Consider the following 18,534-nt stretch of genomic DNA (forward strand, 5'->3'; position numbering starts at 1 on the left):
GGGGGGAAGAGGCAATGTAGTGTGAGAAGAAAAAAAGAAAAGATTTCATCGCCATAAAACAAAAACAAAACTAGTCCAGTTAAAAAAACCCAGAATTCAATACACAAACGCCATCTAATGCGAGTTCTCGGTGCTCATGATGCCAGAAACGATCACGCTTTGTTCGTCCTCGCCCGCCTACTTCTCCTCCTCGGCCAGCATCTGCCGGACCTCGGCCTCAACGTCGATCTCGTCCCCGACGGGCATGCCCGCGCCCGTGACGCGCTTGGCCAGCTCGAGCTTCTTCTGGCAGGCCCGGTACACGAGCTCCTCGACAGTGCCCCTGCTGAGGAGGCGGATGACCTCGACCGGCCTCGTCTGTCCGAACCGGTGCGCGCGGTTCTCGGCCTGCACGTCGTCCTGCGGGTTGTCGCTCTGGTCGAAGATGATAACCTTGTTGGCCGTCGCCAGGTTGATTCCCGTGCCCCCCGCCCCCGTTGTAAGCAGGAACGCCGTAATGTCCTTGTCTTCGTTGAACTGGTCGATTAGGTCCTGCCGCAGCTCTACCGCGGTGCTGCCCTGGAAGGATAGGTGCGGCAAGTCCGCTGTAACCAGGCACTCGGACAATATCTCGTTGACCTTGGCGAACCGCGTAAAGACCAGCGCCCTGTCTCCGTTTCGCCGGAACTCACGCAGCAGCTCCAACAGGTGCTGCACCTTTCCGCTGCGCATCCATGAACCAGAGTCGACATCGAAGCTCTTTACGCAGGGCTCGTCCACACACCAAACGTGGAGCTCAAAGTCCGACAGGTCCTTCAGCTCGGCGATGAGATGCTTCTTGTTCTCTTGCTTCAGCCGCCTCTGGGGGACCTTGCGCATTAGCACATCCGCCATATCCTCCACCATCTTGTCCGTAAAGTGCCTCCGGAACAGCTGTGAGTGGATGGCCGCCTTGCGCAGCTGCATCCAGACATTGTTCTGGTCGTTGCTCGTCCTGTTGGTGGCTGTCGACGCCCCCCGAACATCCTTGCCGTTCCGGAACCGGTTATGGTACTCGTAGTATATCTTCTTCTGCGCTTCGTCCATATCGCAGTACACAACCCTGCTGGTCTTGGGCGGGAAACCATCGAGCACTTGTTCTTTCTGCCGCTGCAGGATAAAAGGCTCCAGGATGCTGCGGGCTCGTCGTACGCGGTCACTGAAGAGCATTGCTCCATTGGACACCTCCTGTAGCGTGACCTTCTGATCGAACAAGTCCTTCAGTGTTTCGACCTGACCATCGAATAGTTGCGGCTGAATAAAGTTGAGCAGGTTGATCATCTCCATCAGATTATTCTGCACAGGTGTTCCGGTGAGGAGGACTCTCCAGTTCGCCGTGATCCTGCACAAGTCCTTGTACAGCTTCGTCTTGGAGTTCTTGAGGTTGTGGCCCTCGTCGAAGATGGCCACATTGGGATGGATCCGCGAAATGATTTTGGTGTGATCCCTCTCACCAGTGCGGCCAAGCTGGGTGTACGTGGTCAGTACGACATGGTGCTCCTCGGGGTCATGCCTGATGTCGTCACCAAGCCACTCCCTGTCCTTGCCATGGTAGACAGTAACCTTGATTTTGGGCGCAAACTTTTTGAACTCGCCCTGCCAGTTGTCAAATGTTGAAGGCGGGACGACGATGAGGTTCGGCCATGGTCGCTCATCTCCCGATGATGGATCATAACTCTCGACGATGTGGGACATGAACGAAATGATCTGACATGTTTTTCCAAGCCCCATGTCATCGGCGAGGATGCACCCGAACTTGCGCTGGTAGAGCTGGTGAAGCCAGTTCAGGCCCCAAAGCTGATACGACTTCATGGTGCATCGACCCTGCATCATCTTGGGCTCACGCGAGATTGGCAGATCCCGGACCTTGAGCGGGTGGCCATCAGCACTCGAGGGGGTCAACTGGCCGTCTCGGCGCTGGTCCGTAATCTTGACGCCTCGTGAATCCATGTTCCAGTGGTCCGTGATCGACTTCATGCGAACACCCTCCTCGTCGCACTTCCGAACCACCTGATCGATAGCATCGAGACTCTTGATGAACCTCGAGACTTCGTAGACGATATCCTCGCCGACTCCGATGACCTCGACCTTGGACTTTCGGCCCTTGGTGTTGCCAGTAACTGTAACATCCTTGGCCGCAGCCAGGGTCCTGAGAGGGCGGGCCTTGATCATGGCCTTCGCACCATCCTTCTTCTGCTTGGAGCTGCCGCATATGGCCAGGAGACCATTGAGCTCGCACTCGTTCAGGTACTTGAGAACACGGTTCTCTTTCTCGCTCCTCGAATTGTCGTCCTGGGGCTCAGGGCTGTCGTAGGCATCCGAGTCCGAATCGTCGTCATCCGTGATGGCGATGGGCTCCTCCTCCTCCTCCGAAGCCTCTTCCTCGGGAGCATCTTGGGGCTTCTTGGCTTGGGGATTCTTTTCCTGCGGCTTGATAGCAGACTTGACCGGCGAAGATACGGGAGATGCGCCGGGTCGGCGACCTCGCTGCAGCCTCTTGGTAGGCTTGCGATCGGGTGTCGCAGCAACTATCTCATCCATATCAGAGTCATCCACGGTCATTGGTGTTGCCTTGGATGATCCGAGATCCGGCTTCCCGTGGGCAAACGATCGGATGAAGTTTCTAACATCTCCGTTCTTTGATGCCTTTTTGTCCGCGGGGGCGCCCTTTGGGCCGTCCTGGCGGGCCTTCTTGGTGGCCGGGTTGTCGAGCAACCAAGTCGCAGCCTCATCCTTGTCCTCACCGCACCTGAGCAGGGCCGTCTGGTACTCGAGAAGCGTCCGGTTGGGCACTATCTTGGAGAGCGGAGGGGTCTTGTTGACCTTGGAGGTGGAGTATATCAGGCGCTCCAGACGCTTCTCCAAGATGCTCCCCTTGGGGGCTATATCGATCTCGCTGGCTTCGGCCGCGCTCGACGTGTTTGGGCTGGTGATGGACGATGCGGTCGCGCTGTCCTTGGTGTCGTTCCGGTTGAAGGAAGTCCGGGGGATATCACCACGTGCCGGGCGTTCGTCTGCCGAGCTGTCCCCGACGTAAATCGCCTCCCTAGGGCTGGACGCCGGATCGCGCGCTTGGGCTACGGGGGACGAGCGCTTTCCCAAGACCTGAGGTGGGCGGAAGTTCGTCTGGCGGGACTGGCGGATTTGTGCGGGTGGTGGGCGGAACGAAGTGCCACGAGGAGCCATGGCTGATGCCAGGCGACCGCTGGCGGCAGAAGCATTCTGTCGGAATGGCGAGGATGCAGGAACTTCGACGGCGGGCGAGGCCGACCGGGACGAGGAAAGGCTTGGGGCACTAGGCTTGAGGGTCGGCCGGTCGACGATCTGGGTAGCCTGGGTGAAGTGCCGCGACCGAGTGGCAGGAAGAGTCGACTCTTGGGCGGCGTCGTCACTATCGGAGTCGATGCTGAGATCAATCGTCGGAGACAACGGGCTTGAGGGCATGACGACCTTGGGCCGACGTGCCAGTGGTGAAGCTGGCTGAGTGGGAACTAGGTTCGAAAATGGCATAGTGGAACATTGACGGGAAGGTGAGCGGGAAGGGTGTGCGACATGGACTGTTGTTCAGAGCGAGAGCGTCGTGAGCAACAAGAGTTCAGACCGAAGTCATTTGCGCGCGGCAGCCAAGAAGTGGATCCGACTAGGTTAAGGAACAAAAGACAAAAGACCAAATAGAGATGCAAAAGGATCCAGAGATGGGCACCGCTTCGGGTGGCAAGGCTGAAAAGAGACAAAGCAGGATGTCGTGCAGGAGCAACGAAAAGATGCGTGCGTGTGCTCTAGGAAAGTGAGGTCCGCCTAGGAAGGGATCGGGGAAAAGTGGCGGCGGTGAGGTCCGGGATTAACCTGACGGGGATTGAGCAAATGGCTTTTTTTTTTTACCCCACGTAGGGCGCGTGCCTGGGCGCGCCGGGGAACACGCCGGGCACGCGTTGCCAGGCTGGCGAGGGGTTTCCAAAAACACGCTAACACGTGCCCTCTTCTGCCACCATCCGATCTTGGGGTGCACAACGGACAGTGGGGCAGTTTCTGTTTATGGGGCAGATCACAGTTGGTCCACGATATTCCCCCTGCTGAGCTGGCAACTCGTTGTTGAGTACTTCGTTGTCGGAAGCAAACAACTGGGTAGCTTCAGCCAGCTTCTTTGCTTGTTTCGTAAGGCCAGCTAACAGTCGGGTCGAGCCGTGTTAACGAGGCTGCGTAGGGGGAGAGAGCCATGTACCTGCATTGCCTAACTCCAGGGCAGTATCACTCTATATGCAACATACGAAACGCATTTGGCATCGGATTAGAGAGAAAAATGGGAAACAAACGTTGATATATTAGAGATTTTCGGCTTCCATCCAGTTAGCCTCTATTCCCTTTTCAATTGGCGGTTGTGGTTCAACTGTTGTAAGTGAGGCTCTTTTCGTCCATCGCAAAGACCGTGCCCGCCCTACGCCAAGCACAGTCCAAGTGAGCACAGTGTCAACAAGCCGGCCTGTCCAGCCATTCTCACCTGAACTTCACACATCACGGCCGCCTCTATCTGCCGCAAAATACACCAGATACCGAGGAATTGTTCAGGGCCACGCAAATCCCCCAGGCTCTAATTGTTCATTTCGCTCGACAGCATTGTCGTGAGCGCTTCCCAAAATGGCGACGAGAAGAATCGTGGCGTCGGAGAAGACAGTCCTGGAGAAGGATGACCACATCGGCGCCAGCCCGGCCGCGGGCGAGAAGTCGGACACGACCCCCGCCGTGCCCTTGTGAGCATTTCGTTCCTCCTTTTCTTTCTCATTCACTCGTCTCCTGAGAACTCCTGCCGAAGCAAAGACATGCTCTGACAGGAAACGCCCTGTGGAAACAGTGATGTTATCGTGAAGCTCCTGGCATTCACCTTTGCCATGATCGTCGTGCCAATCGGCTCCTACTTTGCCACCGTCAACAACGTGTTCAGTGGTGGGTTCTTCTCTATCTGCCCGCCAGGCTCTGGTTGGCTTTTGCACGGGGCTCCATTTGAGATGCGTCATTGCTAATATTCCCATCCATCACTTGCCCGTTTGGTCTTTGGTATCGTGGACAGGCAACTCTACATATGCTGGAGCCCTGGCTGCTATCATGGCGAACGTGGTCTTGATTGCCTATGTTGTCGTGGCCATGAACGAGGATCAGTCGGAGCAGCTAGAAAGGGAAGCGAAGAAGAAGAGCTGAAACATCGGCCAGATGCCGCCCTGCGTTGCTTTCGGGTCTTCCTTTTGGCTACATCTGCTGCTATGCCGGTTGACTGTACACCTTGTTTTTATGGAATCCCCGGATTGAACAGAGTGGCTAGGCTTCCGTGACCATGTTTTTACATCACAACGGGATGGGCCAGATCATTGGTATTCGATAGACTGTGAAGGACCGAGGACATGCAGAGTCGGCGCTTCCAGTACTTGTCTCCTCGCTTACTATGACGATCACAAAAATCTACAGTTGGGCCTGTAGCTCGCCTTTTTCTATATGCACCCTCCCCCTGTATCATTTGCTCTATTTTTCCCCATCTTGCCTGTGCACTTCTCTACCCCTTTCCTTGATTCGACATCCCTTCCCACTCCCCGATGTCATTACATTCCCCATTCCCAAAAAGAGCACAGCCTTTCATCCAGGAAATATGCGTGCGTAAGGCATTTCTGCGGCACTAATCAGGCAAAGAAAGTGCTGGTGTTGGCTGGAATTGTTCAGTCGTTCCGATCCTAGAGGTATGGCGCTGACGACATGTTTTCAACATTCCGGTCGGGAAAAAGAACGTATCGTGCGATCCGACCACCTCGGCGAACCCGGCAGAAAAGCCAGCCAGTGAGCCTAATTCCACGAGTTCCCGCCGCCCCGTGTCACGTTGCACTTGTCGCACACGCGCGCATAGCTTTACCGTCCGTGGAACCTCCTTTGTTTGATGGATCATAACATTCTGCCCGATAACATCCCTGAGGACGCGCTCGGGTGTGATTAGGAATGCATCCGCTGGGGCCTCGAGTCTGTCCCTATCCTTCTACCAGACAAGACAGACCGCGTCTCTGAGATATTAGCGGGTGAAAGATGTAGAGAACAAGATAAGAACAATGCCGTCCCGACGCCAGTACATCAAAATCGTATACCGTATGTACCCCCCAGTCCCGTGTATCCTCTGTACCTGGGGTCGAAGCCTCGCTCCCTTGTTGCAAATCCAGCCGGTGTGACGAGACCCCCGAGTGCCCTCACAGCAGCCCAAGATGTGCAAGTTTTAATGGTTCCAACCCTTCAAATCTCCTCCGGCACCCCAAGAGTCCATTCATAGCGTATACTGAGATTCCAGTAAGCATATAACGCAACCTGAAACCAGCAGTGAGCGTGTTAAAAGATCCCGCTGGTATCGGGCTCCTCCAAACAGTGTGGCACAACACCTGGACCAGCCCAAGGGTGTGACAAGTACGCCTCGGGTTGGCACCCGATGTGTGCCGAGAATAACGGGGTATCAAGGGAATAGATAGGTGGTAGTAATAAAGAGAGAACGGATTGGAGGAGGGGAAAAAGACAAAAAAAAAAAAAGGCAAAATAACGCTCTCAGCTGGGCAATATAGCGACCGCCAAAAAACTAGGAGTTTTTGCTGAAACGGCGCGCGAACCAGCTCTTACGCTTCTCGCCCATGCCTGGTTTCTCGGTGGCTACCGATGCCGTCGAAGGAGCTCGGGTCGGCTTCCTCAGAATCGTGTTCTGTTTAGTCGGGACGGCTGGTGGTGGGGATTCGTTGATTGGGATAGTGTTGTTGCTGCTGCTGGCCTGCGGTGTGACGGGGCCACTGTTGACGGCAACAGTGAAGGATGGTGCCTGGTAGTTCGAGTTTTGGCTGAAGCCAATACCGTAGTCGTTTACGGGATCCTGACGCTTAGGGGGAGACTGGACCCGCTCGATCGAGCTGTTGTCGCTGCTGGTCGGGTCGGTCTGGTAACCTGCGTGCTCCCCCGACGAGCCACTCCCAGACCCTGACGCTACCGTCTCGTACGACTGGTGATTCATCGGCATCGGGTAAACGCTGTTGGGCTCGGGTTGCCTCTGCGCGGGGAACTGCGGCTCAGATGCCATCCTAGAGAATCTGGTCCGCGGAACGTTGCTGTAGGCATTGTGCCCTTGAGAGCCGTAGGGGTCGCCCTGGTTTTCCGTCCACCCTCCGTATCGCCGGTCTGGCGGACCCCCTCTCGTGCTGTAATAGCTATCACGCTGGTAACGACCGTTGTAGGCATTGCCTGGCATAGGAGGTCGCGTCAGCCTGTGCTGGCTATGGCCATGCACCATTGACCTCGGGCGTGGGGGCGCGCGGGCCCCCTGCAGCATGGACATACCACCCGCGTTACTAGGAGCAACGTAGCTGCTCCTGCGATCCCAATTCATCACCGAGTCAGAGTCTGGGCGACAGTTGGTCAGTAATTGATTGGCGGCAGGAGGTCTGGGGAGCCGGAGGAGAGCTGGCGCGAGACGAGTCTGTGGATCATATCGTTCGCCGTAGGAGTCACCCACCTGATCGGATGATCATCGACTGACGATTATTGTAGCCACCGTCTATAGCAGCCTCGAAGCTTCGGATGGTGTCGAGCGGGCGCTCCCAACGGCTGCGCGTGGGATTCGACCTGTCAGGGTCATCTGTAATAGAAGGTAGGAAGAATATGTCAGCATGCGAACTAGATGCACATGCGAGCGCAATGGCCTCGCGCCGGCAGATCACCACTTCAGACGAGTCAAGCCGACATACCGATCACGTTCCCGTGCATGTCCTTATGCCGCATATTTCGCAGCGGTGCTAGGGATGACTTGACCGTGGCCGCAACTACGCCGGGCTCTGCTTCGCTCATGGCCAGTGTGGGATCTGCCTTGCTGTGAAGTCGCTTCGCCTCCTTCTCGGCGGACGTCTCGACAAGCTCGGTGCTCTTATGCGACTTGTTGGACTGGAAGCTGAAGGTCCTATTCCTTTGGCCCGCTCGCGGGTGACCGTCGGGACTGCTGCCTTGGCCTAGGCGCTGGGGTTGTTGCGGAGGGGGCTGCTGCTGCCGGTTCTGTTGCTGATAAGGATGCTGTACTTGCGCTTGCTGTGGGTGTTGATAATAGCCTTGCGCCTGCTGCTGTTGTTGCTGCTGCTGTTGCTGCTGTTGATAGAAGTGGCTTGGAGGAACCGGAGGGATCGGAGGAAGCGGATTGCTCGAGGTAGCCATGCTGGCGATGGGGCAGCACAGGGCGCTGGGATCCGTTTGAGAAAAGAGGGAATTGATCGGTGATCCGAGGACCTGGGCGCGTATCTGCCGGGATTGTTGAGGTCCTTGGGAGATTTTTTTGGGGGATAGGGAAACGTCAAGACCTGTGCTCCTCCGCCAACATCCACATTTCACGCTTGGCCTTGGGACTGTCGGGGGTTGAGGAAGAGGTGGCCGCCTTATCGCGTTGCGGCGGGATTGAGCGCTAGCAAACGGTGACGGAGTGGGGGCTGGGGGAGCTTGCGCGCTGCTCGCTGAGGTGGTGTTGACCTAGCCTGGGCCGCTAGCCGCGTGTGTGGGTGGGCCTGTGGATAGACCCTGGTCCTGTCGCAAAATAGAGTGGGAGTGGTGAGTGCGAGCGGTCATGAAAATCAAGGAAGTGAGAACGCGACGTGCGTGCGTGGCTGGGGCCATAGAAGCTGCCGAGAAACTTTTTTGACTCCGCCGGGCAACCAGAACCAGGCACGACCCACGACCAGTAGAAGGGGCAGGTCAAGGCGAGAGGCGAGATGGACGGCGGCTTTAGCGATGGCGATTTCTTCTCTTTAACACGTGTGTGTGTGGCATCCAATGAGTCGCAAATACCAGGGCTGACGCCACACAAGAGGAGACGGCCGCCGCGGCTTGCTGTCGGTCGTTTCCAATGCTATTATTTTTTTTATTTTTTTTTATTCTTGGTTGCCGGCCTTTGTGTGCTCCCAGGCCCGTGGAAAGTATGGCGCGGCCAGCAAGCAGCCTACGTCAGTCGCTTGGGCAAGTTCCAATGGCGGCAAAGTGGGGATTGGCGCCGCGACTGGTGGAACAGGGGAGGGAGTTTCAGAGAAGACCCCCAGCTAGAACAAGGCGCGACAACAGTGTAAGGCCGACGGAGGAAAATCGAACAAAGGACCGATTTATTCGATTGAAAAAAAAAATCAGCGACAAAAATTTAGGCAGATCGAGATCGTAATTTAAGTGGGACAGTCTACCCACAACGAGGATGGCTGAAAACACGGATTTCCGAGCACAGCAGAACAAACAGCTCAACTAGAACGGAACAGATTTTGAAGCGCAGGGAGGCTGTGACAGCAGCTACATGCGTATATCAGTGCAAAAACATGCCAAGCGGCGGCGGCGGCGCGGTAAACAAGTGACGCACGCATATGTGGTGATCTGGCCGGCCCATGATACGAGAATCAACTTCCACGGGTGACGCAGTGGGCGTGAATACGAGCCTGCTGGGGGATGTATGCATGTTGCGGCACCTCGGGATGGTTGGGTCGCCCCCGCAATACAAAAGGACAACTCACACGCCACCTGGGCCTGCCACAGAGCGCCGCCATATTTCTTAGGCCTTTGGGGCGACAGCGACAGAAATACTAAAGCCGGCAAGCTCCCGAGGCGCACAAAGGCGCCGTCGAGAGACTTTCAGGGGTGTTGATCAAGCATCATGGATGCGCGGGCTGTGCTTCGAGCCGGCCGTGCTGACCGCCATGCATTCCTCCATTCCAGTAGATCTGTGTCTTGACGTGTACATACGCAATGGGGAGCGAGCTGATATTTTAGCACGCTGATTAGCTTGCAGCAGGTGCCGGGCGAACTTATCCCTGTCCCGTCCGCCAGAATGGATGGGACAGCAGCATCTCGGCCGGCCGCGTTGTGCTGGCGGCAAGGCCGCCAGTTGTGCCTGTGTCCTTCAAAGTCCCAAGGACGGTCAGAGTTGAAGTTGTGCTGCAGACACGGCAGGAATCAAGAATACCACGATAGGTCCAGCGACCGCATGGAATGTCTCTCGAAAGCATGCATAAATGTTTTACCAGACTGGGCGCGGATCCAAAGTTACATTGGAGTTGGGCATTCCGCTCTGCTACATTCCGCCCAATTACACATGCAATCTTCGCCACCACTTGCCACAACCTGTACCTCTCGCGCATTACCAGAAATGCCCCAAAAGGACAAAAAAAAAAAGTGTTAGGACTAAGTCCTCCTAGCGCATGGGTTGGCTTCTACCAACGGGAGTCCGAACACATGGTGGCCAGCTGAGAGCTGCAGCTGCAAGCCGCCGAGGCGACGGACGGACTTTGGAGGAAACTGTGCGCGCCGAGACCCAAGGGCCGGATCAGACCAAAAAGTCGTATGAGTTTTTCTTCAAGCTGCAGTAGGCTGGCTACCCCCACGCCGCATGCATAGAGCCTAGGCCCGGAATTTCGTAAGCGTGCCGTGGGCTCGTAGGAGAACGGAGCAACGGAATCATGGATGACTTCCAAGCTTCAAAGATTGGTATTTAAATGCATGGTCACTCTCCCAACCGGTATCCTGTTGGTTTAGACCCTGGAAGCAACCAAGACAGTGCCATTTGCCAACGGAGATAATCCAGGGAGGCGCAGCTTTCTCAAGGTACAAGTTAGGTTCCCATTAACATCAATGTGAGAAAAACCGGACAGTTATCACACACCGATGCATTGGCGCCCGGCCTAGCTTGGATACACCCGATTGTCACCAGATTAAGCTTAGGCTATCATGCCGTGCCCTTGTTCAACTGATAGCACTCACCGACTGTGCTTTAAAGTCACTGTAGCCGAGTCCGGAGAGCCTGCGACGAAACCCATCTCTTCCCATCTCTTCCCATCACCCACTGTACCGCGTTTTCGGTTCATCTTTGGTTCTTCATCCCATCGACAGCTGCTTCTCTTTTCTGGAGTCCCCACCTCCCCCCATCGCTGATACACACTCGCCAAGTAGGAAAAGGGGCGTCACGGCGTGGACCCAGAAGAGATCTGCCAACGCCCTCCTGCAGCGGGCAATTTCCTAGCTCCAGGGGCCCCAGGCAGGCGTTTTTTTTCCTTCTTTTGTTCCATCGAGTCGAGTGCCCAGTGGCGTCCACACCATCCAGAGGGCCCATCGGCATAAAAAGGCCCACTGATCGGCCGGGCGGCGGGTTGATTTAAAGTGGGCGACAGGGGGTGTTCCGGAAGGCGGGGGAGTCAACTTCATGTTCCTTCCACGGCCGCCCCGGCGCTCAGGTTGATTGGCCTCGTCGCGCGTTGTGTGGCGGCTCGTACGTCCTGTTCCTGGCACGATCTCCCGTGTCTGTGGGACCGAAGACGGGATGCTCACACCAGCCATGCTCCTGTGAGACATCAAAAAGGACAATGGGATCCATGGACGGCCTGAGAGCAAATCTCTGCCAGCGTGTGTCTCCCCAGAGAGGAACATCTTACTCGCGTCCCGCAATGTGCCGACCCTGTTTTCCATTGACGGCCTGCCGGAAGTGGCTCCTTGCAGCGCCATCCCCGGCGGGATGCGGGCTGCTTGCCGTGCGCGATGCCCGTTCCGGGATGACCCCCTTATCAATGGCACCCGACGGGCCCAACAGGAGGACGTCGCGATATCCCCTAGCCAGCGTCGTCGGAGCTTCCTTATCACCTGAAAAGCCAGAGGCCGCCGCCACGTCGCCCGCGTTTCGGATCATGGATGGCGTCGGGTTTCCTCGGCCGGCTTGATCCTGTCTTATCCGCCTGCCGGCCGTTCCAACTTTGCCGATATATCCGGCGACCCGAAACCACTCTGCCTCTCTTTCCTTACCAGTGATCTTGTCTCTATATTCTCGCTCTCTGCCCTCAGTGTTTCGGGTTGATGCGCCCGTCAACAATACCAATTTGATTAATGCCGCTCCAGACATGCCGCGATTCGGGCGCTCCTGTTGGAAGACGGAACCCAGCATATCATCATGTGGACATTGTCTCGGATGTCCTTTCTAAGAGAGCCGTATGATAAAATAGACATTGAGACCTGTCATGATTCGTTTCTGCGTCGTGGCCTGGCCTTTCGATTTTTACTGATATATTGTAATTGGTCACGCCGCCATGGTGTTGATATAAGTCACATCATCTCACCTCATACCAGATGAGTGAGAATCGCTCGAAAAGGCGGAAAAGCCATACATCACAATGTCCGCACATCACCACACTCGTAAGGTGTTGGCAAACTCCCACATCGACAGCTCAAGAATTCCAGAGTTCCAACCCTCTGTACGGAGGTGCGGTGGCGATCTCGCCCTCTTCTGCCCATGCCAAATCAGGATTCTCAGAGCGACAGAGAGAACTCGAGCTGCCTGGTATTTCCCAACACAAAGCCAGAGGACATAATTTGGGGTGGAAGCAACTTAACAAAAATGTCATCGCATCATGAATTCGGAGGGTTGACCATTCATGTTGAATCCTGCTATCAAACGCCGCCAGGGACCGGACCTCGGCCTGGTAAGTAAAGCAGGGCAATGTCGGCACGCCGGACGGCTACCGCCCTGAACCAAACCTCCAAACGCCGAGTTCCCCCAGTCTGCCGCCATCCGTCTCTCCGAGCGGAGGCGGCATCACATCCCAGAGCCGCATAGTCGACAATGCCGGAATTCCCTGAATGTTCTTTTGTTTTCCCTCTCCGTTGTTTTTGCCTAGTGGGCAAGCGTCAAAAAGCAAGCGCAGAAAAAGCTTGTCATATCCTTTGCCCGAACCCTCAATGCAGCCAGATACCCGTTCCACACAACTCCCGGAAATGAAATGTTTTATATGGACGAGGGGTAAAGCATTATGCGGACCGAAGCGCCGAAGGACCTGGAAGGAAGGGGGGACGTAAACTTGGCGCGGACGACGCCCGAGTTGCCTGTGTTTCGTCATGTCAGCTGCAGCTGTCCAGGGAGCCGTGGGGGCGAAGCAAGACAGATCGGAGTGGGCGTATATACCGTGAGGGCGGGTGACCTTGCCCCAGATGACCCGGATCTTGGTGCCGCGGATCTCCTTGTGGGCGCGGTAGACGTAGGCAACCTTCTTGCCGAGGTAGAAGCTGCGCACAACATGTCAGTTCGTGCATATCCCACCTGCTGCTCCATCATTCCCGGTATCGGGACACCCGAGGGTTGTGACTTACTTGGCGGCGTTGGTGTCGTCGACACCCTCAATCTTGATCAGGCTGGTGCCGGGGTGGGTGGAGTGGCGGCCACGCTGGTAGCTCACGTGGCGTCCCCTGTAGCATCTCTCGTCAGTCCACCGATCCTCCAAAGTCCATCCAGTCCAATGTCCCGTCGAGCAGGGAATAGCGAGGCACGCCGGCATGGCATATGCGCATCGCGAGCCGTGAAATTCGATGGAGCGTGGGCGCGTCGGCGTGGGAGGAGTCGGCGAGTGAGCTTGCGAGCACAACTTACTTGACGTATACTGCAAATTGCGAAGTAATTAGCACCCAAGAACCCGAGACAGACCCAGGCGGGCGGGCGCGCCATGGCCATGACGCGGCCGCAAGAGCGTGTCGGCGTCGGCGCCAGCTCCGACGGCGGCGTGGGAATATTTCAATACTCACATCTGTGGCCGGCCTCGGTAGGCATCTTGGTGGTGCTGATGTCTTTCGACTATCGAAATCTCCTGGCCACGGTTAAGGAGACGGTCGTCGAGGGTTGCCGACAATCGATCTTTTGCTGCTGGTTAGTATCGTTGGTCGTGGTTCAACTTCGCCGGGTGGGAACGCTCATCACCACAAAAGGAGTGGCCCCAAAAATCGGCTGGTGGGAAACAGCGAGTCGCACAGTTTTAGGGTTCTGTCATGTGACTGGCAGCCATTTTGCGGGAAGTGGGGGAAGACACTGGGAAAGAGCCCCAGCTTTGGTGGCTGAAGGGGCAGTGGATGTGGCTGCTGGATGTGGCTGCATTAGACCCCCGCGCGAAAACATCCAGGTTGGCACAAGTTGTTGGCTTGTGCACCCACAACCCAACCTCAGAATTTCGTCATTGGACCCCCAGACTGACCAACTTTGGTATCGGCGCTACGGTACGTAAGGCAGGAGATGAAAAAACGCGACTATTCCAGCAAGCGGCACACACCGGCACGAATCCGGACGTCAGAACTAGGTTCAGGGAGACAGGCAGGTGCGCGAAGAAACGGGTGAGGAGATTCGTGTTCGCTCTGGAAGTAGAGAAGTAAACATATTTCTCTGCCCGCGGCTGCTCAGTCCGTTTTCGGATCTCCATGCTAGGGCCGCGGACTGATAGTGGAGACCCATTCACTTTGCTGACAATTGCGTTGCGCGGATGTGCCGGGTCAGACATGGCGGAGTTGAAGGAGTCTTCGCCAGCGGAGTTTGGACACGAGCGACCCAGTTCGCCTCGCGAGTCTGGTACCCAACGGAGTTCTTACCGCACCTATGGGTTGAAAGAAGGCTTAAGCCCGCAGCCAAGGTTCCCCACCGAAACCGGCGGAACTTTGGGTTGCTGCTGGACTGTTGTTTGCTGCTGCTTATAAAAAGAGAGAGAGAAAAAGACGACCACGCCCACCACAAAAAAGATGCCAGTTCCTTCGAGGAGTACAAATAGTGATGGGTATAAAAACGTGAACAAAAATAAGACTAAGAAAAAAGAATAAAAACAGGAATAATCAGAGGAATAATTATAGGGAAAAAAATAAGAATAGGAGAGCTTACGACACTAACAAATTTACTTGATCTTTGGGATCTCCTGTAAGACTGCCCATCCTTTTCGAGTAGGTGATGGGCATTGGGAATAATTGTCAAAGGCTCAGTGTCACAGCAAATTTCCCCGCCGGAGTTTGGCGGAAATACCTCGCCTCAGCATCCGCCCAGATGCATGTTTCGCTGGGTTTGATAATGGGTAATGCTGATAAACATGGGGTTTATTTTGAAATCCCGTTGTTCCTCACCCACCCAACGCTTGGTAAGTCCCATGCGACGACTCCCTGCCGCCAATCGTTTCAAACCGTTCTGCACATGGTCTGGGCTAGCGCAAGGATGCACCATGTGTCTGTGCTTTCTTAGGAAAGTGGTGGCCCATTTGCTCGGAATGACACCGACTGTCACGCACCAGCCTCAGCGTCGGAATCCAGATGCGCCTTTGCCATCCTCTCGACTCTCTTGACTTTCCGGGATGGCCTAACAAGGGATGTGGATATTTTGATTTGGAATGCGGAGTTATAGCGGTCACGCAGTGTTCCAAGGTGCCCTGAGGGTCCAGGTTGTCTGGAGGTGCAGTGATATTTGCTCCATGGGCTGGGGTCTCGCCGTGGAGGGGGACGTTGGGACGTTAATCCCGCAGCGCTCAGCATGTCTCTCAGCATGTCCGCACGGCTTCAACTCTCCCTGCCGTACGGCCTGGGCCTCGCAAAAATCGGCGCAGGAAGCTGCGCCAATAGCAGGAGCACATGATGCAGGCCGCACCACGTAAACCTCGACGACGTATCGTGCATTCTGCAGCTCACAACAGCGCTGGCGCAAGCACGCCCACACCCTTCCTGCGCCGCCCACGGGGACCCGCCACCAGCGTTGAGAAACCCCCGCAGTCCCTCAGGGGTTAGTAAGCTCCCGCCCGGTAGAGCAGGTACCTTGGCAGGCTGGCTCGAGCTCATCGTAGTGTCCGGGATTAGGATACCCTCGCACCAGCCCACCTGGAGCTCCCAATTTCTATGACCTGCAGTCGAGTCCAGTCCCATTGTCAACCCCGAACCAAATCTGCGCCCGCCGTCCTCGACCTCCCTCTCGTCCCTCTCTTTGAGAATTTCGGCTCTAGCTGTGGAAATCGATTACCTCTAAACTCGAGTTTCTCTTCATCCCAGGAGTCTGCAACCGGTGGACGAAGCGATCACAATGGCTGCCGAGTCGCACGCTGCTGCGTAAGTACTACCACCCCACCACGGCTGTCGGTGACGATGCCTGTTCGAGGTTTCCCCCCCTCCTCGCCTGCGCAGATTACGGGTTGCGCGCTCTTCACTTGTTTCGCTTTGCATCTGTCGGGCTCCTGCCGGTTGATCGCAAGACTATTTACCCTCGCTCCGTGTGGGTGTGAGTGGTAAAAGCGCGGGGATCGCACTAACATGGAGCTGTTCCGGATAGTGAGCTGGAGCTCAAGGAGAACACCGTCATTGTGGTCCTTGGCGCGTCCGGAGATCTGGCAAAGAAGAAGACAGTACGTTCCTCGCCCCCAAATACGCAATAGAAACATCATCGACGCCCAAGCGGCATGTTAACAAGTATCTACAGTATCCTGCGCTCTTCGGCCTCGTAAGTCCTCGGTCTCCCGCGAACAAAGGCCGCTCGACTGGGCATGGAGCTAACACCCCGGAAGTACCGGAACCAATTCCTGCCCAAGGACATCAAGATTGTCGGATATGCCAGAACCAAGATGGACCACGAGGAATACATTAGGAGGGTCCGGTCGTACATCAAGACACCCACCAAGGATATGGAGCAGCAGCTGGACGACTTCTGCTCCCTCTGCACCTATGTTTCGGGCCAGTACGACAAGGACGAGTCCTTCTACAACCTCAACGCACACCTCGAGGACCTCGAGCAGACCAAGCCCGAGGCGCACAGGCTCTTCTACATGGCGCTTCCGCCCAGCGTCTTCACAATCGTGTCCCAGCACCTAAAACGGTGCTGCTACCCGACCAGGGGCATTGCGCGGGTCATTGTAAGCACCGCCTAGCCCTCGTCCCACTACATTTGTCGCTTGCGTGCGCACCGCATTAACCCGTGTTGTCAATCACGAATAGGTTGAGAAGCCGTTCGGCAAGGACCTGGCCAGCTCTCGCGAGCTGCAAAAGTCGCTGGAGCCCGACTGGAAGGAGGACGAGCTGTTTCGCATCGACCACTACCTCGGCAAGGAGATGGTCAAGAACATCCTCATTCTCCGTTTCGGCAACTCGTTTCTCGGCGCGACATGGAACCGTCACCACATCGACAATGTCCAGATCACCTTCAAGGAGCCCTTTGGCACCGAGGGTCGTGGAGGATACTTTGACGAATTTGGCATCGTTCGTGACGTCATGCAGAACCACTTGCTCCAGGTCTTGACCCTCCTGGCTATGGAGCGACCTATTTCGTTCTCCTCCGAGGACATCCGTGATGAAAAGGTCAGGGTCCTTCGCGCTATTCCCGCGATCGAGCCCAAGAACGTCATCATCGGCCAGTACGGGAGGTCGCTCGACGGCAGCAAACCATCGTACAAGGAGGACGACACGGTTCCCAAGGACTCGAGATGCCCGACATTTTGTGCGCTGGTAGCATACATCAAAAATGAGAGGTGGGACGGCGTGCCCTTCATCATGAAGGCGGGCAAGGCCCTGAATGAGCAGAAGACGGAGATCCGGATCCAGTTCAAGGATGTTACGTCGGGCATCTTCAAGGACATCCCGCGCAACGAGCTCGTCATGCGCATCCAGCCCAACGAGAGTGTCTACATCAAGATGAACTCGAAGCTTCCAGGCCTGAGCATGCAGACGGTCGCGACGGAACTGGATCTGACGTACCGCCGCCGCTTCTCGGACCTCAAGATCCCCGAGGCGTACGAATCCCTCATCCTGGACTGCCTCAAGGGCGACCACTCCAACTTTGTGCGAGACGACGAGCTCGACGCGAGCTGGCGCATCTTCACGCCCCTGTTGCACTACCTCGAGGACAACAAGGAGATCATCCCGATGGAGTACCCGTATGGTATGTGTTGCGTCTGCTGTTGTATGCGGGCCACGAGTGACGATTCGTCGGCTGACCTGACCGTGATTTCCAGGCTCTCGGGGACCGGCTGTGTTGGACGATTTCACTGCTTCGTACGGGTACAAGTTCAGCGACGCGGCGGGTTACCAGTGGCCCACCACGTCGGCGATGCACCCCAACAAGTTGTAAGTTCTCTCTGTTTTGCTCTTCGACGGCCGGCCGCACAAGCCAGGCAATCTAGGATAGTCGACAATGAACACCTTAGTGACCTTGGGTGCTTCTGACGGCGCAGCTGAGCTGGTCATGAATCGCTTTCCCCTCCTGAGGATACACGCCCAAAGGTGACCAAGCCTGCAAAGCAGCAGCCTTTGAACCTGGTCGGAGCTTGCTCGTGGAGACGGGAGTGGGTGCTCAAGTAAACCTGAAGCGACTCAGCGCTGTCGTTAAGATTCTTTGCGTATCATATTGGGCTCTGTACGCCCTGGCCGGGGCTGTGCCGTATTGGAGCGATTCAGGGCCGTATTGGAGCGATTCAGGTGGGGGATATTTTTCTTGACGTGGTCATAGACGGGGGACTGCAGCAACGAATTTGAACATTCCCGAATTTGATGAGAAGCCGGCTTCAAATCAGAATATGGATGTGCTTTTAAGGGGATCTATTTTGGGGCCGCTCGGCTCCTGGTCGGACTCATGAATCGCGAGTATCGTGATGTGTATAGCGACGTCTGCAAAGATCGTATGAGCTCGGGCTCTCAAGCTTCATGTGGTCTGTCGCCCCGAGAAATCAGGATCGGGATGGGCGATGA

The 18,534-nt window shown here is 56.0% G+C and overlaps 6 protein-coding genes across 7 annotated transcripts; 2 read left to right on the top strand and 4 right to left on the bottom strand.

The window, feature by feature from the left end:
- Positions 1 to 3,893, bottom strand: GGTG_12229 (chromodomain-helicase-DNA-binding protein 3). The gene has a single exon (XM_009230125.1). It carries the CDS (start codon positions 3,526 to 3,528, stop codon positions 178 to 180), a length of 3,351 nt encoding a protein of 1,116 aa, XP_009228389.1. The 5' UTR covers positions 3,529 to 3,893; the 3' UTR covers positions 1 to 177.
- Positions 3,894 to 4,516: 623 nt separating this feature from the next.
- Positions 4,517 to 5,594, top strand: GGTG_12230 (vacuolar ATPase assembly integral membrane protein VMA21). The gene is made up of 3 exons (XM_009230126.1): positions 4,517 to 4,766; positions 4,868 to 4,959; positions 5,084 to 5,594. The coding sequence occupies exons 1-3, from the start codon at positions 4,654 to 4,656 to the stop codon at positions 5,209 to 5,211; spliced, it is 333 nt and encodes a 110-aa protein (XP_009228390.1). The 5' UTR covers positions 4,517 to 4,653; the 3' UTR covers positions 5,212 to 5,594.
- Positions 5,059 to 9,348, bottom strand: GGTG_12231. 2 transcript variants are annotated; one of them, XM_009230128.1, is made up of 4 exons: positions 7,767 to 9,348; positions 7,535 to 7,657; positions 7,360 to 7,422; positions 5,059 to 7,263 (listed from the first exon to the last, which is right to left on the bottom strand). In XM_009230128.1, the coding sequence occupies exons 1-4, from the start codon at positions 8,221 to 8,223 to the stop codon at positions 6,614 to 6,616; spliced, it is 1,293 nt and encodes a 430-aa protein (XP_009228392.1). In that variant the 5' UTR covers positions 8,224 to 9,348; the 3' UTR covers positions 5,059 to 6,613. The 2 variants fall into 2 exon arrangements, with proteins under 2 accessions (XP_009228392.1, XP_009228391.1); XM_009230127.1 differs by having other exon boundaries at positions 5,059 to 7,422.
- Positions 9,349 to 11,049: 1,701 nt separating this feature from the next.
- Positions 11,050 to 11,965, bottom strand: GGTG_12232 (hypothetical protein; the record flags this gene model as incomplete). The annotated part of the gene is made up of 2 exons (XM_009230129.1): positions 11,050 to 11,371; positions 11,463 to 11,965. 2 exons carry the CDS (start codon positions 11,963 to 11,965, stop codon positions 11,050 to 11,052), a joined length of 825 nt encoding a protein of 274 aa, XP_009228393.1.
- A 379-nt stretch (positions 11,966 to 12,344) lies between these two features.
- On the bottom strand, positions 12,345 to 13,833 carry GGTG_12233 (60S ribosomal protein L33-B). The gene is made up of 5 exons (XM_009230130.1): positions 13,594 to 13,833; positions 13,442 to 13,451; positions 13,165 to 13,260; positions 12,980 to 13,080; positions 12,345 to 12,900 (listed from the first exon to the last, which is right to left on the bottom strand). Exons 1-5 carry the CDS (start codon positions 13,616 to 13,618, stop codon positions 12,803 to 12,805), a joined length of 330 nt encoding a protein of 109 aa, XP_009228394.1. The 5' UTR covers positions 13,619 to 13,833; the 3' UTR covers positions 12,345 to 12,802.
- Positions 13,834 to 15,747: 1,914 nt separating this feature from the next.
- GGTG_12234 (glucose-6-phosphate 1-dehydrogenase) lies at positions 15,748 to 18,461 on the top strand. Its single transcript, XM_009230131.1, has 7 exons — positions 15,748 to 15,909; positions 16,130 to 16,202; positions 16,277 to 16,297; positions 16,362 to 16,706; positions 16,789 to 17,728; positions 17,802 to 17,913; positions 18,021 to 18,461. Exons 1-7 carry the CDS (start codon positions 15,884 to 15,886, stop codon positions 18,022 to 18,024), a joined length of 1,521 nt encoding a protein of 506 aa, XP_009228395.1. The 5' UTR covers positions 15,748 to 15,883; the 3' UTR covers positions 18,025 to 18,461.
- Positions 18,462 to 18,534: the final 73 nt, after the last annotated feature.

This window comes from Gaeumannomyces tritici (genome assembly GCF_000145635.1).
Source record: "Gaeumannomyces tritici R3-111a-1 unplaced genomic scaffold supercont2.8, whole genome shotgun sequence".
NCBI classification, from domain to species: Eukaryota; Fungi; Ascomycota; class Sordariomycetes; order Magnaporthales; family Magnaporthaceae; genus Gaeumannomyces; species Gaeumannomyces tritici.